General features: G+C 36.7%; 1 protein-coding gene across 1 annotated transcript in view; it reads left to right on the top strand.

The window, feature by feature from the left end:
• The window catches only part of Cntn3 (contactin 3), a 216329-nt gene that overhangs the window by 156096 nt on the left and 33230 nt on the right, over window positions 1-27003 (top strand). Inside the window, exons 11-13 of the mRNA XM_042679994.1 lie at window positions 6032-6159; window positions 7072-7247; window positions 25909-26026. Coding sequence (XP_042535928.1) covers window positions 6032-6159; window positions 7072-7247; window positions 25909-26026 — 422 coding nt within the window. The remainder of the gene's footprint in view (window positions 1-6031; window positions 6160-7071; window positions 7248-25908; window positions 26027-27003) is intronic.

Genomic DNA, 27003 nt, shown 5'->3' with positions numbered 1-27003 from the left:
TACAGTGCTTGATAAGAAATGTACTCATTATCTTGCCCATGTAATTGTAACCCCTCTGTACAGTACTTTCCCAATTAAAAAAAAAATCAACACTTTCAGAAGTGACTTCCATAGAGGCCCTCTGGTCTCCAAACAGATGGACACTCAGACCCTGGCTTTGCTCAGTTCTTTCTCTTTTTTTCTCTTTGTTGTCGGCCTGGCATTGACAGTGTGTAGGTCCTGCTATTGTCATGCACCAGGGAGCTTAACTGTGTGTTTCCAGAATGAAGTTATCAGAGAACCAACATTGTTCATTAGAGAAGGTTAATGTCAGCCATACCTATAATGCAAGTAAAATAAAACTAATATTTAGATTTGTGATTTTCATTAGTTTAACTGTCTCTCTCTGAGTGTCTAGTTTTAATAATTAACCTTGAAGCTATCTTTTAATTCATCAGCATAAGAAAATTGTATGTCTCATTTGTCCTTTTCTATTTGTGTTATTAATTCTTGTATCTGAATATTTATATTTTGCAGATATTCTTTTTATATAAGAAGCATACAAATATCAGAAGCATACTATTACATGTGCCTCATGAAGAACTGAGATAAACATTTATATATATATATATATATGCATTAGACTAAAAATCCCCTTTGGGGACCTTTTGTTCCATAGGTCAGAGTCCATTTTTGAAGGAAAACTATTGAGCCATTCTCATAAAGATGAATTTACTCCTACTATATGTGTCATGATACTAGGCATTGGGAAAGATTTAGTAGAAGTGAAAGAAATGTTCCTTAATTGTGTCTCTGCTCCCTGTGAATATGAAGACATGCTAATTGATCTGAATTCAATGTATGTCTTTAGGCTGTGGAATGAAGCCAAGTTCATCTTTCTCTAGGACCTCAAGTGTCTGCTCCGTGGAAATTCTGTGTCCTGCAAAATAACAAAGCTGCTTATTATCAGCTCAGTCAAAGATAGGATAATTAACTGTTGAATCTTCTTTATTCTGCTTCTCTTTTCCTGGGAGATGTTCTCTCTAATGAATCACTAAAGTAACACCATTACATTCCTAAGATGAAGGTCCAAAATGGCATAGAGGAAAGAATGAAAAGTCTAATGTTTTCTAATACTTTCTGCAGGTTATTCAGAATTCACGGGAACTTCACCAGTGTGGGTTCAGGAGCAGTTGAAAATGAGAGGATACAGAGTCTGCATTTATTTTGCCTCTGCCATTTATTTTCTCATGCATTTTCATCAATGTATATTTGCTTTTCTTAGCTGTCATTATTTATCCTGTAATGTATGCATTGTGCATACTTTTCTCTTACAGCTAATTGTAAGCATCTATCTCGTGGAATATGTACTCTGAAAGTGCCATCCAAAATAGCCTTGTTATTTTCTGTACAACATTTTAATCATTATGATCTCATGTGATCTCACCTCCACTGAGATAGACTTTCTGAGAAAACGTACAATTGCAGTGTGTTGGTGAAAATTCAAGTTGAATAAATTACCGTAATATTCAGAATATAAGCAAGGGGGAAAGCAGTGTTTTAAAATCCCTCCCTTATGTACAGAATATTCTACACATTTCCCCTTCTATGGCATACTGTGTTATTACTCATGCTTAAATGCAAGCATAAAGAACAGGTCAGTGTTTCTTAGGGTACAGAGTACTTTCTGAATAATTTTTTGTGAAGTCATAAATTCAATGCCATCACAGAATTATACCATGGACCATTAGAACAACTTAGCACAATTATGTCAATTTATTCCAAATAACTATAGACTGCACATAGTTAAGTGATATAATTAACCTCTTACTGTAAAAGGAAAGCCCAATAAAAAAATAAGTATGCAAGTATAATATAAAGCTGATCAAAAAAGTTAAAATGCCACTGTGATTTAAATTGCACAGTTCTCAAAGCAAACTGGAATACATTTCTGAATGCAAATCTTATAAATCTTTATTTAATGTTTTGTGCCAAGACTAGAGTCACACTCATTGCCATCCGCATTTTCAGCCATATCCATTTGCAGAAAGACTTGTTCCCAGAAAGCTTAGAAAGCAATTTCATTTATAGTGAAGTGGTATAAAATTTTCACTTTGAATCTCTGTAGGGAAGCCTGGGTTATTGAAGGTTTTCTGTTGAGAAACAATTACTCCATCCATTTACTGAATATTGTTTATTTTTATGTTGTGTGAAAGGCCCTGTGGGCTTCTTAGAACTTACTGGAAGAAGCAATTTAGGGAGAAAATATCCAATTAGCTCAAAATCTCAGGATCCACACAGAGTTTGTGTTCTTTGGGAGTCAATATGTTTGTTTTGGAGTCCTTCTGTGATTCATAAGGTGTTAGTCTTGCCTCTTTCCAAGATGATCATGAAGATATGTTTGCTTGATTAAAGTTACTAAACATAATGCAGCAAAAATTTATTGTATATATTATTTGTAATTTTACTTTATTTATTTGGGGAGGGGAGGGTCCAGTCGTGGGCCTGAACTCTGGGACTGGGTGCTATCCCTCAGCTCTTCAGCTCAAGGCTAGTGCTCTACCACTTGAGCCACAGTGCCACTTCTGACTTTTTTTCTGCTTATGTGGTGCTGAGGAATCGAACCCAGAGCCTCATGCATGCAAGGCAAGCGCTCTACCAGTGAGCCACCTTCCCAGCCCCTACTTTATTTTTTGTAATGATGAGTATCAAAGCCAGTGCTTCATATGTGGTAGGCAAGTCCAAAACATTTCTTTTATTTCTGATATTCAAAATACGTTGATAGTTGTAACTGACAACTTTCTAATTCATAGCATGAGAAAGTAATGAGAATTAGTCATTTCTGTCTTGTAATAAAAAATCAGAAGCTCTCAATTTAAGTTCAATATTTGTCCAGTCAACATGAGGCATTTTTACTTTGTTTTAAAGTTTACTGCCCTCACATGTGATAGGTGAAAGTGACCTAGAGCTTCTAAACCTGTCTCTACCCTATAACTCAGAGCAGCTGAGTTTGCCTCTCCATTTGAATGCCTTCATGAGGTTCTCAGGTCTCTTGCCAGTTTTCTAGCTGTCCATATTAAAAATCTCCATTAAGCCTGAATTTTCTTTTAAATAATAATAGATACAATTTATTGAGTAACACCCTGGGTCAAATATTACTTTCTTAGTTGTCAGAGCTATAAAATTTTACTGATAGGATTATCAGTCAGTGTGGGTGGGGAACAATGCTTTTGATTGTACCCTTTTTCCCACTGATACTTCTCTACTATCTCCTCCTCCACCCTTAAGTCAACATCCATCCTTCCTTTAACCATAGTATTCCACTATTGATTTCTTCCTTAATGGTACGTATTTTTGAGAAGTCACTCCTAAACTCAGTCTTCTATGATTTCATCTTTTATGTTATATATATTGCATAGAGGTGATGGATAAGGCAATATAACGTGCATAAATGATATATATTATACATAAATTATATATGTATACGAGTATTATTTGGGTATGTGTATGAGAGAGAAAGAAAGTGTGTGTGAGAGCAAAGACATGTGAGTGAAAGGAAGAGTGGGGGGGGGTCCCCTGCACACAGGAATGATGGAGCCTTAGCACACAGACTTTCTTGAAGATAGTATGATGTACCAGAGAGTAGACTAATCAAGTCCTGTTCAGATGGAGAAAGGAAGGTAGAATCACATGATTGACATTTCTTCTTCGATGTTTTTCTTCATGTTTCTCAGAAATTCTCATCTCCAAAGTTTTTTTCCATTTGTTTTTTTTTTCTGCTCTGTAGGGGTTCATTTATTTCATGCTCATTAAGAAAAGTTTAAAAAGTGTTTTTTCTTTTTTTGAAAAGTCCTTTGATTTTTCTCTTCAAAGCACTGGGTTTTGTATTTTTATACCCCCTTAAAAATACAGTCAAGAGTTTATAAGGAAAATCAGATAAAACATATTTTTCTTGAATGATTACTAGGAAACGGGGGATTTTTAAGCTTTCCAAATTGAAATGCAGTATTCTTTTTCCTTGATCAGCTTTCTAGACTTTTGTTCCCAGGCATTTGTTTTAAACAATGACTTTGTTAAGAAAACTATCACACATGTAGCAAACTTCTATGGACAAGTACTTTCAGGAACTTAATCCATTCCCTGTGTACCAGTGCTAATTTTGTCCTGCCTTCCTCTTTCAAAAAATACAGCAAGGCTACAAACATAGGGAACCAGGCTAGAAAAGGAATGTATACATGTATGTAATGTAACATCCACACCTTGTATTCTTTTACACATACTTTGTACTAATAGTGACATTTTTGTCACATATCTAAAACCTGCAACCAAAGTCCTAATAGAGACCAAGTTGAGATTTTCTTATCTGGTCTAATGACCTCATCATCTACTAAGTAATTTAAAAAGTGGAGATATTTATTGACTATGATTTATCTGGTAGCATCCTGACACTGGACTGCAATTGTTTTTTAAAAGTTTATCGCTCATTTACATCGATACTGCATGCATGCATTAAGATGTAAATCATAAAAGATAAAATACATCTCAAATGTTAAGTGCATGGTATGAATAGCAATGAATATCATAATTTAGAGAAAGGGAGTATGATTATAAGTACCCAACTTAGGCTAAAAATGTACAGTGAACAGTCTATTAAAAAGTTAATCTTATTCTTCTTTCAGAGTGCAAATGCTACCTCTTCTAAGAGGTAAATTTTCTGAAATAATCCATTCTGGAAACCCATCATGAAATAATTAGTCCCGACCAAATTACCCCTGTCTCTGTCCTTCCCTGTACTTCTCAGGACTCTGACAGTTTTCATTGCACTCATGTAGTGATGTATTATGTGTGGCCCTGACAAGAAAAAGTATCATTCCTACCAAGATGGAGGCTTTCTCTTGCTCATACTGTAAGCAAGGAACTCCTACTGTCTGTTACTTGTGAGCCAGTCATTCATATTTTCCTAATTAAATAGTTATGTACTTAAGGCTTAATTTCTTTAACTTTATGTTCACAGGTCCTAGAGGAATGACTATTGAGTTCTTCACATTCTTATAGGTCATTAGGAAATACACATTTTTTAATTACAAAACTTAATATTTTTGAGTCAACTGTGTCTTTCCTTGATCATAATGTAAGCCAAGTAGGTTTCTAATTTCTCATATATCATTTGGAAGTTAAAGAAAATAATAGCATGTCTACTTTTTTTCTACATACTTTTTTTTTTGTCTGTTGTAGGACTTGAACTCAGGGTTTGGGAGCTGTCCCTGAGCCTCTTTATGCTCAAAGCTAGTGTTCTACCATTTGAGCCACAGCAAATGAGTGGTTAATTGGAGATAAGAGTTTCATGGGAACTTTTGTGTCAGGGCTGGCTTCAAAGCAGGATTCTTAGATCTCAGCCTCTTGAGTAGCTAGGATTACAGGCATAAGCTACTGGCACCTGGCTTTCTCCACAAGTAAGACTAAGCTATGAGTAATCTATTACAATATATATTTTTAGAAAACAGCACATGGCCCTTAACTGTAATCCTAAATACTCAGGAGGCTGTGATCTGAGGATTGTAGTTCAAAGCCAGCCCTGGCCAGAATAGTCCAAGACTCTTATCTCCAGTTAACCACCAGAAAACCAGAAGCGGCGCTGTGGCTCAAGTGGTAGAGTGCTGGCCTTGAGCTGAAGAGCTCAGGGACAGTGCCCAGGGCCAGAGTTCAAGCCCATAACCAACCAAAAAGAAAAAAAAGAAAAGAAAAGCAAGAAAGAAAACACTTCACATTCATTTGATAAAGGCATGACCATAATTAGCTATAAAGTTAAGTAATGCTGTTAGGAAAAGCTGCATACTAATACCAAGCAAAGTTCTAATTGGTAGACTATCTTTTTTCACTCAACTCTGAGTGTGCTATTGTTTGAATTTCTTTTTATTCCAGAAACACTAAGGAATAATGCATTAAACCTTCCATTCTCGACTTAAGACAACAACTCTGTAAAAAAGAAAATCATTAAGCTTGGACAAGGTAACAATTGCACATGTATTGATCTAATTTCTATATACTTTAGGATTTCTTTGCTAAGTGATGGAGGACTCCGAATAGCCAATGTGACCAAGGCCGATGCTGGAGCCTATACTTGCACTGCCGAAAACCAGTTTGGAAGAGCAAATGGCACAACCCGCTTGGTTGTTACAGGTCAGTGCACCTCCTAAAAATGGATGCTTTAGTATGGTTAAAGAAACTGACTGTGTTATTTTTTACAATATGCATTGCACTGTGATTATAAAACCACTGTTTGCACTCACATTTTTAACAGAGGATTGTCAAGTGGCAATACTTAATATTTCTTCAGAATAGCAGATTGGATCATGGGGGAGGAACCCATTCATGACTGTGTTGGGATGATGGGCAATAAAAATTCCAAGGAGCCTATACGGAAGATCTTTTGTTTTCTTCTGTTCTCTGCATTAGATTTTTCAGGCACACTTTCTCTTATTCATTTATAATTATTAAAGTTTATGAAGTAATCTTTTACATCAGTGAAATCTACTTAAGCTTGTGAAGGTATTTACTGGTGATTGAGTTTAGGGCCTTTAGCTCTTTCGTTCAAGGCTAATACTTTACCATTTGAGCCATAGTTCCCCTTCTGGCTATTTTTCTTGTTAATAGATATATAAGTTTAACAGATATGTCTGCCCTGACTGGCTTTGAATCGCCTTTTTCAGCTCCCAATCCCTTGAGTAGCTAGGATACAAGCATGAGGCACCAGCCCCTGGCATTGCCCCTCTATATTATAAAGAAATAAAATTGAGTTGAAATTGATTTTTGTCAGTGTTATAACTCTCTGTGTAAGGTTGTCTTAATTTCTAAACATAAATATTACATAAGCTCAGATATCTTAATTCCTTTCACAAAGATTTGTGAAAACAATAAAATATTGCTCTGCATTAAAATGTCTATTTTCATCTTATGGATGTTTAATGACTCAGATGTCTATGTATATCTCTGCATAAACAAACTATAATTCTGCTATACATACTTGTTGCAAAAATTGCTTTCAGCACAAGAAAATACTAAAGTCTTACTTGTCAATTGCTTATTCAATAGAACCAACGAGAATAACGCTGGCACCCTCTAACCTGGATGTCTCCGTAGGCGAGAGCGTGATTTTACCCTGCCAGGTGCAGCATGACCCCTTGTTAGACATAATATTTACCTGGTATTTCAACGGGGCCCTCACAGATTTTAAGAAAGATGGATCTCACTTTGAGAAAGTAGGTGGGGTAAGTTATGGTGCTTTTCTTACACTTTATGTATTTTGCATGTCTGTGATACGTTTCCTCTTAAAAAATCTCATTTATTTTGTCATACTAGAAATCAAACACATTACTTCAACCTATAATTGTGTTTGTGTGTGTGTGTGTGTGTGTGCATGCATGCACACATGAGTGCTTGCTAGTCCTGGGGCTTGAACTTGGATACTGTCCCTTAGCTTTTTTGTTCAAGGATAGAAATCTACCACTTGAGTCATAGCTCCATTTCTGGGTTTTTGGTGATTAATTGGAAATAAGAGTCCTGCAGACGTTCCTGCTGGGCTAGCTTCAAACCACAATCCTCAGATTTCAGCCACTGGAGTAGCTAAGATTAGAGGTTTGAGCCACTGGCACCTAGTTTCCCCCTATAATTTTAATTAATTAGTGTTTATATTAAATGTTATTTCCAATGACAATTTTGTTGTGGTAGTCCATGTTATAGCCCAAATGTTCTAATTCAAGGATTTGCTTTCAACAAACATATTCATGTTGAAGCTGAATGTCAGTAGCATTTACTTTGCATTTGGTCCAGTTCTTTCATCCCAGTCAATTTGTAAGGTGGGAATGGAAGCTTCATTCCAGGTTGTCCTTGCAGTGGCTCTGGACATGAGCCATAAGACTCTTCATTTTCCAGGTATATAAACTGAAGATTTGAAGAGTAGTAATTCTACCAGTCAATCATCTTGTTAGTGATGGAAGCCCAGATCTGTGTATCTTCGCAATTCTATTGTGCCTCGCATGTGATGGTTCTATTCTACAAAAAAAAATAAAATAAGAGAGAGATTTCAAATAAAAGTTGACATTTGGAGAATGATTAAGAAATGACTCAATATTGGTGAGCCACCAAGTATGAGAATTGTCCTTGTAGACTGCCAGGCTGCCTTGTTAGCAGGTCTATACTACTGACCCCAGGATAGTCTGTATGAAACAAGGTCACACATGGTTTTTCACTTATGGATTTAATATGTGGGCATCTCTTAGAAAAACACATAAGGCTCAATTTATAGTCTTATAGTCTTCTGATTGAGGCTTTTTATTAAATGTATATTTAGGTAAGGATTATTTGCAATTCAAAAGGATGCTATTGAGAGTTTTTAGCTTTCCAAATCATGTGATCAAATACTAATAGCAAGCACTTCATAATGTGACCTTATGTGGAGATAAGGTTATTGCAGGATCAGTAATTAAGCTAGAGGAGATCATCGTGGAATACTGTAGGCCCTTATCCAATCTAGCTAGTATCCTTGTAAAAACAAATTAAATGCAACACAGACACTCAGAAAGGAGGGCAAAATGGGAAGACGCAAACACAGAGGAACAAAGACAGATAATGGAGGCTGAGATTGGAGAGATGCTCCTACAGCCGAAGAATGCCTAGGGCCACAAGAACACAAGAAGATTTATATTTGAAGGGAGCTTGGCTCCATCCGTATTTGATTTTAGACTCCAGAACTGTGAGAAGCCAAGTCTGTTGTTTGATGCTATTTAGTCTGTGGAACTTTGTTATGGCTACTCTAAGAAAGTAATATGGAAAAATAAATTTTTATAAAATTGCAAAGTCAGTCACCATTAAGTACAGTTTTATTGTCATTTCCATCATCTGCCTATACTTCATTTTAGAAGTATGTGTTTTCTTTTCTTTTCTGTTTTTTTTTTTTAAATGGGCCTAGACACTCTCCCTGAGCCCCTGAGCTCTTTTGCTCAAGACTAGTACTCTACCACTTTGAGCCACAGCTCCACTTTCCACTTCCAGTTTTTGAGTGGTTAATTGGAGATAAGAGTCTTATGGGGACTTTCCTGCTGGGGCTGGTTTTGAACCACAGTCCTCAAATCTTAGTCTTCTGAGTAGCTAGGATTGCAGGCATGAGTCACTGGTGCCTGGCTTAGTACTTGTCTTAATTCTACTGATTCAACTTACTATTCATTTTGCTATTGCTTTAAATGCCTATTTTTAAAACTCATTCCTAGTTTTTTCTATAACAGGAAAAGACTGTGCCCATATTCACAGCCCCACTCTATAACATTCACATCTCTGTTAATCTCTTCTTGGACAGAAGGCTTGGGTAGAATAAAATGGTAACATGTTACTTTTCTAAAGACCCCTTATGCAGGCAAGGAAGACGTATCTACTACAGCTCCTCTCCTCATATTAAATCTTACACAATGAAATTTGCACCATACATAGTACTTCACACCTTATAATCCCAGCTACTTGGGAGGCAGAGGCAAGCGGTTTGTGAGTTTGAAGCTAGCCTAGGCAAATGCAGACAACCCTGATTTCAAAAGGGTTGGAACATGGTTCTAATGGCGAAGCTCTCTATTAAATCCCTAGTGCTAGAGAGAAAAAGAAAGACATCAATTTGAAGTATTGGTTACCTTTATAATTATGTTTTTATCAGCTGGATTTGTAAACTCGATGATATTTTTTCCCATATAAGACGCTCTACATTAGGTAGTCCTAAAGAAATGAGTAATGAAAGACTGAAAAGCTGAAGTAGTTTGATTCTAATAGGCCACAAAAAAAAATGCTTAAAGCCACAAAGAAATGCTCAAAGGCTGAACTCGATTGCTTTTTTCTGTTAGAGGAACTTGTATTTAAGAACGTGCAAGTTGATAATGTAATTTAACTCTCCTGATTTACACGGCATTGATGGCTCTACAGAAGGCATAAAGTCATCTCTGTAAAGAGTCAAGTGTCTGAAACGTGAAATTTCATAAATTAATGCCATCACTTGCCAATTTTGTTCCTTCCATAACATGTGAGTTCATGGCCTATGAATTTTTTTTATTCACTGGTGCCATTAGTAGCCTAATATTCTTCCATCAGTATAAAACAGTAAAGCCATACAAGATGGCATTGCCCTTAAGCACAGCAATTAAGTAAATCGGTTTTCAGTTGCATGAGAAGGGAGTTATATAACAGCTCTTCTCTGATTTTGTATTCATTACAGCATGCACACTAATACCTAGATAGTCCACTTGTCTTTTTTTTCAGTATATTCATAGAATATTTCTCACTTGCAAAAAACAAAAACGAGAAAATATGAGCAAAGAAGCTAGGTAAAGGAAAAAACCACTTTGCAGTGTATATAACAAGGTCTTTGTTTAAAGGTAAAACAATGGTTTAGATTAATGAAGATTAATTTACCACAGAAGTCTTGAGAGGTATGGTGAGGTGTGATTGAGAGGGAAGATCAAGGCCCTCATACACAAGAGTTTTAGGGTACCCTGCTTACTTGATGATGGATCACTTAACTCTTTATTCCTTATTTTCTGATCTCCTTTCCTACCAGCTTTTGGTCTCACCCCAGAATACTACTTTTCCTCCTTTTGGGCCATGTACTTTCATATTGGATGGTGTCTATATATTCACACTTGTACACTTATATTTTACACAATGAGTAGAGAATCACGTCTCAGAATAAGTCTGTTCTATCTACTCATATATGACCACCATGAACTGGGAGGAGTAAAGAGATTTCATTATCTTCCCCAGGATAGTATCTTTCTTTCTTTTAAATTGACCTCAGCTCCTGCTGATAGAAAGAGTGTAGTGATAGATCAAAGGCCCAAAAAAAACAAAGGAACATCACTGTGTTGTTTAAGGATCTGAAACCTAGTAATATAACTGATTTTAAGAACACTCAAAGGTGTTTATGACTTACTTAGCAATCTAAGTATTGGACTTAAGAGATGTTATATGATAGATGTTCACTGTAAACAAAAAGAGGTTAGCCTATACATAGTAGGCATTCACTATATCTTGTAAAGATGTTTAAATGTACATGCTTTGATAAACTGTATATGTTTCTAGTACTTGGGAAATGAAGAATGTCTAGAACCAAGCTATATAATTTTACAAACATTTTGTGGAATTGGATCTATGATGGATTAGATTGTGTGAGACTAAAAGTCACTAGAAGCAATAAGAAGCTGAGCAGTGACAACCAATCTGCCATTCATTTAACTAGCTCACTTCAATGTGATTTATTTCCCGCAGGCCACAATCTCACTCTGGTTGCAGCAGCTACTCGTGAGCTTAACGCTTGATGTATTTTCCAGCTTTCAGTAGTAGAAAAGATTTCTCCAAAAGTGATCCTTTGTGTGTGTGATGGTATGATGTGGTCACTTTGACCTGATTGGTTTGACTTATTTGGAATGAATGGCTACTATTTTGAAAGCAGCAGTCATTTTACAACACAGAGCTATGTTAAAGATTCTAGGTGTATTATAAATACAGATCTGAGGAAAGCATTGATTGCACAAACTATTGTTATATTCTGGGTTTTTAAACATCTCCTTCTTGGACTGTCTTTTCAATTGTGCATCTTGTCCAAACCCAAAACATGAGCTGACTTGGAAGGATTATTAAGAACATAGATCCAATAATGAGCCCATAAAATCACAACCGAGAAATTATGACCCCTCTTAAACTCATTCCCTAAAACACAACATCTCTTGTATTGCTATTTAGGGAGAAAATAAAATTAAAAACAAAAAACAAAATGACAACAACGAAAAAATGTTCCCCAATGGCAGCTGGAGAAAGGTGAATGAATGTGTGAGACATTTAATGCCCACTTACCTATCTTACCATTTATTTGACCAGGAACACAGTAGCTTAACTACTGGAGTCATAGATTGTGTTTTCATATACGATATTTATTAAGATGGTTTACTGATCTCTTCAATAGCACATAAGACTAAAATTGGAAGCCGGGCACTGGTGGATCATGTCTGTAATCCTGGCTACTCAGGAGGCTAAGATCCGAGGATTGTGGGTCAAAGCCAGCCAGGGCAGGAAAATCCATGTGACTCTTATCTCTGATGCACTACCAGAAAACTAGAAGTGGGCTGTGGCTCACAGTTGTAGAGTACTAGCCTTGAGTGAAAAATCTCAGGGACGGTGCCCAGGCCCTGATTTTAAGCCCCACAACCGAAAGAAACAGAAAAAGAACAAAAGTCTAAAATTGGAAAATGGCTTCTGCTCAAGGTTGACATGCAAATTTGTGAAGTGTTCCATATTTGGTGGTGGGAGAATCAGACAGAGTGAAGTAAGCTAGGACCAGAAAGACAAAAGGTGCATATTTTCTCTCATGTGAAAGTTAGACCTAAACTTACATATGAATGCATATAGGGTCATATATTTATAGATATGTGATCAAATATGGTATATTGAGGAATATATAACATACTTTCTTAAATGAGATAGATGGGTGAATACATACATAGATAGCTCGGTAAATAGATATATAGATACATAGATAGATGATAGATAGATATGTATATACATATCTACATACATGCATACATGCATACATACATACATAGTTACATAGATTTATAGCTACATGGATAGATACATAGATGCATGGATAAATAGATATAGACAGAGAAGGGAAGAAAGAAAATGTATAATGATCTTAAAATAGGTATATCTTGTAATATTTAAATTTTTCTCATATTTTTTCACAGTCCTACAATATCCCAATCAGATTTAAGTTTAAAGTGTATACAGTGTATATATGAGTGTGTATACAGGAAAAGGCATGGATTGAACCGTTGGCAGTATGCCAAGTGAGAGGGCATATCTATCTACTGAAAGTAGAAATCTGGAAGATCATAGTTCAAGGTCAGCTTGGACAAAAGTTAGCACAACCCCATCTCAAACAACAGACTAGATGTGATCATGTTTATTTATAATCTCAGCAGTGTAAACAGAGGTGTAGGGAGTAGGACTTTAGACCTTTCTAACAGAAATGTGAGACCCTATCCAAAAATCAATCCATCAATAAAAACCAAAAAGCTAACGTATAAAAGGGCTGGGGGCACTGCTCAAGGCTGATCACTTTTTTCAAACCACAGAACTGCAGTTAAAGAAAAAAAATTGTAGTTGAGAAGTTTTGCATCGGTGTTCATCAAAGAAATGGAACTATTGTTCTTTCTTCCATGAGTCCCTGCTTGGTTTGGAGAGGAGGATATGATGGCTTCATAGAAAGAGTTTGGTAATGAACTTTCACTTTCAATTTCATTCAAGAGTTGGGGGAGTATTGGTGTGAGTTCTGTTCTGAAGGCCTTGTAGAATTCAGCTGTAAATCTTTCTGGTCCTGGGCTTTTCTTGGGCGGGAGGTCTCATTGCTGTTTCTATGCTTGATATGGGTCTGTTAAGTTGGTTTAAATCATCTTGGTTTAGTTTCAGCATGTCGATATTTACTAGAAAACCATCTGTTTCTTCAAGATTCCTAAACTTATTAGCATAAAGGTTTGAGAAATATTCCCTTATAATGTTCTGAAAAGTAAATTGCTATTTTTACACATTGTACTTACATATATTTTCAGACTCAAGTTGACAAAAATTGTAGAAAAAAATTCCTGCAGATCTATCTCCCACAAAAAAAGTGGTAGTATTTTAAAAGAAGAGTAATTCCCAGAGTTTTGGTAATGTTTGCTTAATGTCTGGAATTGTTGAGTTCTAGAGATGTTTGCTCAAGCGTGGAATTGTTAAGTTAGATTGAACATGTACTCATACAGGTTTCCAAGCATATTTCCGTCTTTCATGTGCTGTTGACTCTCTGCTTTGTATTTCTCATGCATAAAGTTGAGGTGATGTTATTTTAGTCAGAGATATACATGTTAGCTCTTACTATTTACTGTTATTCCTAGGGCTGTAGGCAGCAATCAGGAAAGCTGGAGAAACTGCTCCCAAAGCTGTCACTTTCCCATATTCTTTCCTGAATATGTCCTTCCCCTGGACTTCGAAAATTTTCACCTATGCATGGTTAAAAAGCAGTAACTTTTTAATGCCAAATTCTCATTTCTGAGAGACTAAAAATCTCTCCATTTGCTTATTACTAATTTGAATACTAAGAAGATATAGAATTATCTGACTTCACAATCAGAAAATGGGATATGTGCCCAGTACCGGTGGCTCACACCTGAAATCATAGCTACTCAGAAGGCTGAGACCTGAGGATCATGGTTCAAAGCCAGCCTGGGCAGGAAAGTCCATGAGACTCTTATCTCCAATTAACCACTCAAAAACTGGAAGTGGCACTGTGGCTCAAAGTGATAGAGCACTAGCCTTGGGCAGAGAAAAAGAGTTACTTGTGTTTCTTCAATATACTTTTAATGTCCATAGATTCTTTGTTTATGTCTCAGATTCATTTCTGATAGTATTAATTTGTACCATTTCTCTCTATTCTTAGCCTGGTTAGTGTCTTATTGATATTATTGGTTGTTTCAAAGACCCATCTTTGATTTGTGTTCACTTTCTCTATTGATGTACTGTTTTCAACTTCATTGGGTTTGCTTCTAAAATTTATTTTATTCTGCTTGCTTTGAATTTAAATTGCTCTTCTTTATCTAGTTTTCTATGGTGGAGGCATTGAGTATCAATCCTAGACCCATCTTCCATTCTATTACATATACCCAATGCTGCAAATTTCCCTCTAATCATTGCTTTTACTGCATCTCACAAGTTTTGGGGTTGTATTTCTGTTTGCATATACTTCAGAATTTTTTTTTATCATTTCTCTTGATATTTCTTATTTAACTCATATATTATGCAGAAATATCCTGTGTAATATTCGAGAATTTGGAGAGTTTTCAGCCATCCTTGTGTTACTTATTTGTAGCTTTACTGTCATCTCAGAGCTATAACCTTGTGTGCTTTACATAATCGTTCTTTATGTCTGCTACTATAGTTTTGATCACTTTCATTTCTTTTTTAATCTTCCCTAGGAGTTCCATCTTTCAGTTTATGTCATCCATTTATTCATGCATGTCTAGTGTTTTTTTTAATTGAAGCATTTGGCATATTGTGTTTTAAAAATCCTGATCTTACAATTCCAGCATTCCTGATATTTATAACTGTTCAGTTTCTTCAAATTGTGGTTTTGGCCTTGTATTTCCTAGTAATTTTTTGTTGAGAGGAAGACATGTTACAGTCAGTAAAAAAGACTGCAATAAATTTCCCTTTAATAATATAACAATAAGGTATAGGGCGAGTGGAATTGTAGTCCTGCAATAGTATGTCTCCATTGTTGATGGCCCTGTGCCCTGGTCTGTGAATTTCACTGACTCTTGTCCATTTCCCCTCTAGTACATGGTACAAGAAGTGTACAAAAGAGCTGAGCTGGCTATTTATTTCCCTCAGTTAAGATCTGATAAAATCCCAGAAATTTAGTATGGTAGAAGTTTCTCCCGAAGGCAGACTTCGTTTGGAAGAATAGAAGAGAGGGTGGGTAGAGTGTGCCTCCCTTCCTCCTGTAAAGAGTGTGATGGCATTTTTTCTCCCGTAGTTACAGTCAGAATTTAGGAGTTGTCCTAGAGGAAAACTTAAAGTCTATGGCACCTCCCTGTGAGTGAGTCAGTCACCTGAAGGTTTTGGCACTCAAGAATTTTTGTTCTGACAATCCAGCAACTTATTCATCCCAGTTGTGATTTTCCTACCCAAGTTTAGCTTTCTTGGTGCTTTTTTTTCCCGTCAAGTTGGGAATCAGCTGGTTAAATGTGCAGTTTAAGGAGCAGGAGATTGCTGGGCGACCTCACTTCTCCGTCATCCCTGAAGAAGAGTTTTGCTTTTGAGTTATGTTTTGTTTTGTTTCTTTCATTTTTATTTAATTGTTGTTTGAACACAGGGCCTCTCTGATTGCTTAGCTTACTTGCTTGGCTTTTCTTCTACCACTAGAATCATGCTTCTCGCCTTGCTATAACTGATTAGTTTAGAGACAGACCTTCCTGCCAGACTAGCCTCAAATCACAATCCTCTGTATTTTAGCCTCCCCATAGGTAGGATTACAGGTGTGAACACTGGCTCCTGGCAAGAGCAGCACCTTCTAAACTGCTTATGCGACATGACCAGAAACCACCAATTCAGAGTCACTGTCTTACCTTTTAATCCACAAATTGCTTTCTCTTTTATCATTGAGTTATCTTATTCATGGTGGCCTAGATTTTATGCTCTGGTCTCAGAAAGAAAATCATTCCACTTTACAAGGTGTAACATTTAATTACCTCATTTAATTGATCTGAACACAAAGAAGAAAGTGTAGAATAAATAGGGTATTTGGAGTGATTTAAAAGTTTAGACTTGATACTAGGAATTTTAACTGGTTTGTTTTTAAAATTATAATTATGGACAACAGTTTGATTTTCTAAGCCCATCTTCTCACCGTGACTTTAAAATATTACATTGGTTCTTTATCAGAAATTGTCTATTGATAGTAACATTTGATAGCAACCTGTCTTTCCTTCTTTATGTTTTTCAATATTGAAAAATGATGTTGAGATGAAAAAAAAATTCTGTGCTTCTAAAATATGAGGGACATGTTGGAACACAATAGACTGCAATTGTAATAAAAGTAGTATGATCTCTTTAGAAGCAATTCTCCTAGGAGAGGGTATACTTTTATTCCCTTTGAGCCCTTGGGAGTCCTTCCCCAGGCCCACACACAAATTATGACATAAAAGGAAGGGTTCAGTCCAGGGCTTTTATTCTGTTTTAGGCTCTTAGCAAAATCAGCTGAGGACAGCTTGCACAGATGAATCATAGTAAGAAATAACTCCAAATCACAATTGATTCCTCTCAAGAAGGAGCCCAACAGGATAGCAGAGGACATGGAAATTATTTTCTGTAGTCTCACTAGGTCTTTGATCCAAGTCACTGGTGGGAACACACTTGGAGACTTAGAGGAATGTAGCAGATTGTGTTTGCCAAACATGGTGGCAACACATCTTCCAGTGTGTTCTTACAGTATGACTAGTGACACTCATCTCTATCGAGTGGTAAAACCATCCATTCCTTTACCCTCAAAACCTTGAAGACCTTTGAATCCATCTTGACCAATAAAGAACCGCAAGAGCCAGGCCATATGATTTCTGTGGCTAGCTCATAAGAGTGTGTATGCTTCTGTCAGTTCCATTGGCACCAGTGGCTCTGGAAGTTCAGCCACTATAATATGAGGAAGTGAAAGCGGACTGTGCAGAGCTTCACCAAGAACCAAAGTCTCTGATCCATAGATCCTGTTCACTGCCTGTCTAAGAACCAACTTTTAACTTGTCAGTTATGAATGAATTTGCCAGTCCCCCTTAGAGCCACTCCAACCAGGCAGGTATAGAACAGTGATGTAATATCTTCATGAATCCTTAGGTTTTGGAGTAAGTTACATAGCAATAATAACTGGTACCAGAGGCAAACATAAGTCATTTTGCATAACTTGGTGATGTTTTTATGAATCAAAGGACTGTCTATTTCTTTGCATCAATGGATTCACTTTCCTTTCATTTGATTGTATCTATTTTTATTATCTTAAAATAGTTGTACAAAGGGGATTCAATTCCATATGTCAACTTATGAATTAAAATCATCTTGGATCAGTGTCACCCCTTCCATCATTCTCTCCCCCATCTATCCCAACCACACTTATTCCCTCACATGATCTACTTTCATTTTTATGTTCCAGTCATATATCACTCTGCAAGGGCCAAATCTCCCCTCACTAGACTTTGTACATCTGATAGAAGGGTAAAGACAAATAATAACAAAATCTGACCCATGAGATACTTTAAGAACCCCTTTCATTTTGTATAAAATATGTTACATCTATGAAGGATAGTACAGAACTATAAGTAGTGAGTTTTTATGTCTATCTACAGAAATTTATGTCTATGTTTATTTATATCCATTTCAGTTTTAAGACTACGATAAGCATACTAAGGCAACGTAATGTCAAGAAATGAGCATTGTGACAGGACATGTTAACACACACATGAAATTCTAGCTACTGGGAATGCAGAAGACTTCCATTAAAGGCCAGGCAGGGAAAACTGTAGAGAAACTTCATCTCAACCAATTAAAAACCTGTCATCTCAGATAGGTGAAAAGTTTAAACAGGAGAACCATGCAGTCCAGGGCAGTTCAAACATATATGTAAGGCCCTATTCAAACATAACTCAAGTAAAAATGTAGTAGGGTGTGGATCAAGTGGTAGAGCACTCCTATGGAGTTTTTTTTTTTGTTTTTTGTTTTGTTTTGTTTGTTTGTTGTCGGTCGTGGGGCTTGAACTCTGGGCCTGAGCGCTGTCCCTCAGCTCTTTGACTTAAGGCTAGCGCTCTACCACTTGAGCAACAGCACCACTTCCGGTTTTCTGGTGGTTTATTGGAGATAAGAGTTTCACGGACTTTCCTGCCCCGGCTGGCTTTGAACTGTGATCCTCAGCTCTCAGCCTCCTGAGTAGCTAGGATTACAGGCATGAGCCACCAGCGCCCTGCTGGAATTTTTTTTTTAAGGGAAAAATGAAGTGAGGTGGAGATACACATTAACTGTTTTACAAATATTCTATGTATAGCCGAACAATCTATAGCCTAACTTAGTTATTTCATGTGTATATTAACTGCAGAATTTTAGACTTGAGAGAAGTCTGAACAATGATCTCATGCCTTTTATTTACAAAATGAATGAAGATTAGGAATGCCAGTTCATTCTGATTGTTTTTTTGGGGGGGGGGGATGTGGCCCAGACATTGCTGATACTTTTTAAAAGATTCCTCGGGTGAATTAATAGCACAGCCAGCCTTAAGAGCTAATGAATTTAACAACCTGGATAACAGTGATTTTTCCAAACACAAACCATGTACTGAAAAGGGCAGCAGTAAATAATATATCACAGGATGAGAAAGCTCTTCTATTTTCAATTTTATTTAAATCACTTAGGTTAAATCAAGGAGAATGGCTTGGTATGGTGTTCAGTTTGTCATTAGCAATGTCTAATCCACTTTTTAATTAACAGAGCACAAGTCTTAGTCCCAGGGACTTTAACAGTATTCAAATTCTGTCCATCTACATTATCTTTCAGTATACATTCCTGTTATGTTTGTACTCTTTATATTCAATAGTAGCAGTTAAAGTCTGTGAGAAGATTCTCATTTCAGATAAAAAAATATACATAGTCTATATCAATTTGCATATTAATTTAAGAAAGTAACTCAAGAAAAATTAAGTAATAGAGCATTCACTACAAGCAGATTGTAAGGGCATGATTCTAATAACAAGCATCGAAAACACTCGGGTAAACTGGGAACTGATGGCTCACACCGGTAATCCCAGCTCCTTGAGTATTGAACACAGGAGTATCTTAGTTCAAGGGTATCCTGAGTAGAAAATTTGGAAGTCTGCCACAGATCAGCCAGATCAAACTGTCCCTGAGGGAAGACAGAAGGAGATTGAGGAAACACACACACACACACACACACACACACACACACACACACACACACGAAAGCTGGGACCAGGTAGGCTGTTTGCATTAAAAGGCATGAAGCAGCCACACTGTAGCTCAGCCCATTTACTTATAGTGGCACTTGCACCAAATAATGGGAGAGAGCATGTTGTCTCAACAGGATATCACCAGCCTAGCAGTTTACATGAAGGTGTAGGACTTGCAAATGAAAGCTATCTGATTCTTTGTTGTAGCCTCTAAGAGAATTAACTATTGTTGCTGCCTCAGGTCTTGGGGCTGAAGTGACAGATTCCCAACTGTTGCTCAGGGAACTCATGTCTCTGGCTCTCAATGGGAACCTTTCTCCCATCCCTTAGCTCCTCCCATTAGGACATACTTTTCATTCTAGCTACATAGAAAGATCTGGTTAGGGAGAATAATAATTCCATGATAGCTCAGGTAGAAAGTGTATGAGATTCTGTCTCCATGGAAGAAGCTGGGTATGATGGTATTTGCCTGTCATCCTTGCTATGACAGAAAGCCTAAAATAGGCAGATCGCAGTCCATAAGCACACTCAGGTAAGAAGTGACTTCCTATCTCAAAAGCAACCTGTGTAAAAGTGGGCAGAAGGTGTAACACATGGGTAGAACACATTCCTAGCATTTAGAAGGCTCTTATTTCAAAACTCAGTAACATATGTATTTACTTATCTAGCTATACCAATTTCTAGCTATCAATACATGCCCAGTCTCAGAAGAAAACACAATTCTCAAGTTCAAATTATGGACATAAACTGGCTGTTGAAATTGAAAAAGTTGACACCTGTGTAGCAAATCAGACGTCTGGCACAACTTAAAATACACATGAAGTGCCTTCTACCAAGTCTGCGTGATCTAATGTGTTACTTTTTGGAAACCTCTAGGAAGAGTCATGCGGAGTCTCTAAATCATCTAATGGAAGAATTATTCCAGTGTATTGGTACTAAAGAAAGTCAAGTAAATTTTCCTATTAACAGATTGCATCTTACCTGCCATAAATTTCACCTGTTCAGACAACCAAGTGACAGCAGAAATTGTTAATCAGAAGATTGAAAACTGTTTATCATGTTAGGCCTTGTGTTCATGGTTCAATGGCTGCCAATTCGTTCTGTTTTTAGGTGAGTGGAGTGTGTTTGTATTAAAGGTGACCTTGATTGAGCCATTTGAGATTGATGGAGGTGAAGTTGATTTTGCTTGGTCAGAAAAGCAGAGATGAGTCATATCACTCCCAATTCTTCCCAGGTATTTTACATAGGAAGTCATCATCTAGTTTCTAGAAGGAATCTATGAGCCCATTGTTTTTAAGGCCCTGGCTCTGGCTTACAAGCAGTCTCAGCATGTGGGAGGCAACTGAATGAAGTGATAAATGATTAATATTGAAAGCTCTTCAGGCTGTAAAATAAAATGATTTTTTTTTAATTAAAGAAAAGGGAAGAGGGTTTCCTCTTTAACTTTATCTTTTAAATGGTCCCAGACTGTATATTTCCCCTTGTTGGTTATGCTTGTTGGTGGTCCAACAGTAGCATTTATATGTAGAATGCTTAGTAGGAAATTAGATTTTTGTTGATGATTGGTTACACTCAAACTTCATGCTACAAATGCATTATCTTAAGAGGTTCTTGCATTTCCATAGTTTATTTTGCACTTGGATTCTTCTTATGTTTATCTCACAGTATACTTCCACCCTACCTGTAATTAGTAGTGCTCTCTGTCTGCTTCTTTATTTTCACCTGCTATGGTTATCACATCCTGCAGTGTTTTATTCATTTTTTTAAGTGTACTCTTTTGTAAATTACATGAGTGTCATCACCTAAGAAATACAAGAAAAGTTAATGAGATCCTTTTCCATTTAATGTGGTACATGCTAGATTTTTCCTTCACATTTACTTCAGTGATGTTTTGTCTTATAAATCCATTTATGGAATATATCTCTAATGTTGTACATATGATTTATTTTCTAGGAGAAATTTATGTGGCTTGATGAGCAAATAATTGAAAAAGAATCTAGATTCTGAACCAGTTCCAAGTGCTCTAGTCTATAGTCCTAGCTACTAGGGATCAGGCAATCTTGTTTTCATGCCAGCTGACACAAAATTTCTTAAGACATCATCTCAATTTAGACAATACCCTGACTCTTTATGTTTCTTTTTTGCACTAGTTATTTTTTGCATAGCACTTTACATTTTTGTTGACCAGCCTGGACCAAGATCTTGTTTATGTTCATAGCAGGCAAACCAAGCTCAGCTTTTTATTGGTTGATGTGAGGTATCACTGTCTGGCAGCCCTGCCAGACCTTGAAGCATGTTCTTCCTGACCTCAGCCTCCAAAGTAGCTGCTATGGTGAGCTTTCAGTTTCTGGGAAATGAGTTACAAATTGAATTGTGGATTACCTATGCCCCCTAACATCCCCATGATAACCCCATTCCACTACGTTTCCCTTACGGAATCACTCAAATAGATTGAATCCTCATCAGCCTCAGGTTCTTTGTATATGCATAGGTACCCCAGCCGAGAGCCTTTTTCTACCACCCTCTTTGTCCAGATAACTTTTCCTTCTGCTGCACATCTTAGCCCAACTATCTGTTCACTGAAACCCTGAGATATCAGTGGCTTCACCACACAGTAAGCTTGTAATTGCACTATAATTTTACATTGAGCCATGTAGTCATTGATTTGCACCTCTTTTAGCTGTCAGCTCCATAAATGCAAGTACCCCTTCCCCTCAGCTAGTAACTGAAGTATATTAGTTGCTTAAGAAATACTTTGGAGACTTTATTCTTAGAAAAAATGGAGATTTACACTGGGGCCAGCAATGTAAACCAAGGACTTGCTCTCTGCAAAACCTCAAAGCACCCTGCTGACCTTTGAGAGAAGGACTTTAAGGGACATTTGAATGAGTGGTAATGAAAATCCAGCTCTAACCATCACCTTTCCAATTCTAGCCTGTTCTATTTAAGGAAAGACTGGGAGTGGAAAGTTTAGGAAAAGGATCAAAGACTAGCAAAATAATTCCACAGAAGACAAACTGGGTTTGGGGAGGGGCTTTTCATTTTTTTTTGTTTGGGGTTTGGGTTTTTTGTCTATTGTAGGACTTGAACTCAGGGCCTGGTTGCTTTCCCTGAAGTTTATTGTTCAAAGCTAGTACTGTACCACTTTGACCCACAGTGCTACTTCCAGTTTTCTGGTGGTTAATTGGAGATAAGAGTCTCACAGACTTTCCTGCCCCGGCTGGCTTCAAACTGTGATACTGAAACCTCAGCCTCCTAAGTAGCTAGGATTACAGGTATAAGTCACCAGCACCTGGCCTCAGAGAACAAATTGAATGCTACTTTTTATTAAAATAATTATTGATATTACTAAAAATTTTTTAAAAGGTTTTTACAGAGCCACATTTTTATTTAAATTCCTTTATACTCTAAAAAATAACAATCATGTTTCTAAATACGTTCAAATATTATTCAGTGTTACTAAGCAATATATTGCAAAATAATCTGTGGAGTTCACTACATTTTGATGAATTGAGCTTAGTTTTTCTGGATATTCTTCTATACTTTGTAGTAACAGATAACCAATAGCTGTATTCTCCAAGTAACAGCTTGATGGGAAAAAGAATTGATTTTATGCAGGTGGATATATCTTTGGGGATTTACATATATTTGGAATGTCCAGAAGTAATCTCATCTTGATAAGAAATTTTAGAACATGTTGATATCATATTTAATTCCATTGTTACAGTTACATATAACTATATAACTATAGTTAACTATAGCTATAGCTAAGAATTATAGTCTTATCTAAGCCTTGTCTGATGTAAATGCGGGAGAATGATTGAAGGGAAGACATTGTTCAAGATGCATTGTACTCATAACCTGAAATAAATATTTAATACTACAAGAATTTTTTAAAATATTTTTATTTTAACGGTAAAATTTTTAAAATATTTGTAAAAGTATGTAATAGTAAAGAAAAAAAGAAATTATAAAATTGTCATATGACTGCTTTGACCTGTGATTCTTTTCAAATTGAGCATAAAGAAAGAGAGTATCTACCTCATAAATGCCTTTTGATGGCTTTTCTATGCTACCCAAAGCACACAAATTATAACTGCGTGGTCCGTTTCAAGGTGTACATCATGTGGCTTTATTTAACTTTCGTTAAGCTTTTGTCAGTGTAACTTGTTTTACTTTCTGGAGCGCAGAAACCATCTATTAAACAGCTCTGCGTTCTTGAATGAATCTAATATCACAAGCACCAGGTCTGCTTTTGTTAAGTGACTCTATTCCTACCTGATCTTCCAGTACAAGACAGTAGATAAAACTGGAAAGATAAAGCATTAGAAAAAACATAATACAAATATATTTGATTGAAATAACTGGAGAGAGAATCCATATTCATTTTTCCTTTAATTTTCCATATTTTGGTATTTATCTACACAATTCCATGGTAGTCTTAGTACATTGTTCTCTTTTCCTACCCTCCAGGGCAAAAAGGATAAGTAAAAATTATATTTCCTCTGAAGATGAGTCAGACTACCTGTCTTTATAGTTTTTTATGATCTAGTTATTTCTCTTTTTCTAGCTGTCAGTTCAAAAAATCAGTAGAAGCTACAATCTCAACACCAAACTGTTCCTTACCCTTCAAAAGAGAAAGACAGCTAATGTTCTATTAAAAAGTCTTGTTAAGCCAGACACTAGTGGCTCACACCTGTAATCCCAGCTACTTGAGGCTGAGATCTGAGGATTGTGGTTGAAAGTCAGCATGGGTAAGAAAGTCTCTGGGAGTCATCTCTTCAATTAACTACCAAAAAGCCAAAAATGGAGCTGTGGTTCCTTGAGCACAAAGCTCAGGGACATTGCTTAGACACTGAGTTCATGTCCAGAAATGGACACACACCACACACACACACACACACAAACACACACATACACACATGTGTGTGCACAATGGTCTTGTTAAAAGTCTGTTAAAATTCTTTTACTCAACTGCTTTCAAAATAAGCATATAAAGAAACAAAGGTAAGGAAGAGTAGCCTCAACCCAGTGCTTTGATGGCATTTAGCAGTAACAATTCCTGCCTGGAAATAAGAGATCTCTGTAGCACAGGTAATGACCCTCCTGTGAGGGTATGCAACCCATAAAACTTGAAGACTTTGTAAAGGTCAGCAAGCTCTGCAGCTTCTGTCCTGGGGATACATTTCTAAGTAGCCCTGTGGAGAAAGGGAGGGAAGAAGGGAGGGAAAGAAAAAAAAAGTTCAACTTGATGAAAGTAAAATGTGCAAACTTAACAGTTTCTGGATTATCATTTAATTATAGCCATCAATCACCTCACATCTGCTTTCTCCCAGTTCTCAAGAAATTCCATCTAAAGCCATCTGATCCAGCTAACAGAGTGTGGAGCCCATTAAGAAACCAGAGAATAGGGAGTAATATTTAAGATACCCTGAAGAAGATTTTAGAAAATTACTTTTAAAACAGGAGGGTAGAATCTATCATCTAATCCATCCATTTTATTATAAAACCCAAGAATAAAAGTATCTTTTTAATTATGCCTTTGAAGCACTACTTTTTTTTTCCTCTTCTGGGTCAGATATGAGCTGATGATCATTTTCAAAAGGCTTTGCTTTCCAGATTATTTTATTTCAATCCATTTTTATTAATACATGAAATTGACCTGTACTTAGTCATTTTATGAACATGATTTTATATTTCTCTTTAAACGAGGACCATTTAACTTTGAACTTTTAGAAATACATTTGCTCTGTTAATTGATGCTAAGGGATGCCCAACAAATGTCTTTAAGGGTGACTGTTATTTTCAAGGTTTAAGATGTTTTCATTTATTTTGAATTTAAGGTGTTTAGATTGGTAGCTTTTGAAGGAATTAAAAGCTGTTTGTCTTTTTAAGCTCTGATGTGTTCAGAAGTGTTTCAACTATGGTAATCCCCTGGTTGTGCTGTGTTTATCTCCCTCTAGAGCCCTAAATGCTCTCCTCTCCTTAGGCAGATAATTGCAATGGAGTTGGAACCAGAGGAAAGTGTTAAGCTGGTGCTGAGCAGTAGAAAATAAAAGAAGTGTTACTGTGGTGGAAGTCAATAGACTCTGAGACTGTAATCTCTGTTCTCATTTATTTTTGAAGCCATAAGTACTCAGGAGGAAAGCTAGTCATTTATTTGTCGGTAGAAATATTTGTCTGTAGTCATATATGACTTTTAACTTTTTATTTTCATGCCTTTGATTACAGCCATCTTCTATCTAGTACAATATGGGTTCTCTCTCTCCCTATGGCTTTCATGGCAATGGTGTTTGGGGCTGTAACATTTGAGATTGTGCATTTTTTAGTAAATAATGGTAATTCCTTACCTGTTTTCCCCCCACAGAGTTCATCTGGTGATTTAATGATCAGAAATATCCAGTTGAAGCATAGTGGGAAATATGTCTGTATGGTGCAAAGTGGGGTAGACAGTGTTTCTTCTGCTGCTCAGCTCATAGTAAGAGGTAAGCACACATGTTTCCTGAAGTTGTTTAACTTCCCAACTTAGTTGAGCCTTCCCCACTGCAGGAGAAACTACGATGAGATACCATGTAAGCTTCCAAGCTATACCCCATAGCTTATCCTTGCTCCCCACCATGTTCCAGAAATTGAGATAGTAGTTAATTCAAAGAAATACAGATCTCAGCTCTGCCCTCCAAAGAACTCTCATTATAACTGGATGTTCTACCACTTCTGCCAAGATGGTAGGTCATTAATTTAGCACATGCATTTAATATGAGGGGTAATATAATTTAAATATGTGTACATCCCAAAAAACACATTAGAGTCATTCAGAATGTTCAGAAAATGGTAGATCTATTCAATATTTGGAAGACATCATCCGAAGACCTAATCTGAGGATATTGGGTTTAAAGGAGCACCTAGAGAGAAGTTAATGGTCCAGGAAATTTATTCAACAATATCTTAGCAGAGAACTTCCCAAACACGCAAAAAGATAGGCCTGTAGAGATACAAGAAGCTTTTAGAACCCCAAATAGACCAGACCAGAACAGGACATCCCATCACATTATAATCTGCACAGGATCAATTCAGACCAAGGAAAGGATCCTTAAAGCTGTCAAGGAGAAAAGATCAGTCACCTATAAAGGGAAACCAATTAGAATCACCTCAGATTTCTCAGCAGACACAATTAAAGCAAGAAGAGCCTGGAATGATATATGCCACAGCCTAAAGACAAACAACTATCAACCAAGAATACTGTATCCAGCTAAACTCTCTTTCATAACAGAAGGTCAAATAAAAACCTTCAATAGCAAAGAAAAACTGAAATAATATATCTCTACCAAATCAGCCCTACAAAAGATACTTAAAGATGTCCTACACATAGAAAACCAACAAGACCATAATAAAGGCCAAGAAACCGAACCCAAACTGAGACTCCAAGAACTATAGGAAGAACCCAGTTGTTGCAGTCCCCAAG

This window comes from Dipodomys spectabilis, unplaced genomic scaffold (assembly GCF_019054845.1).
Source record: "Dipodomys spectabilis isolate Male_0828 unplaced genomic scaffold, ASM1905484v1 ptg000054l, whole genome shotgun sequence".
Classification (NCBI taxonomy): domain Eukaryota; kingdom Metazoa; phylum Chordata; class Mammalia; order Rodentia; family Heteromyidae; genus Dipodomys; species Dipodomys spectabilis.
Note: the sequence above shows the minus strand (reverse complement) of the source record. Positions and strands in the feature narration are given on the sequence as shown.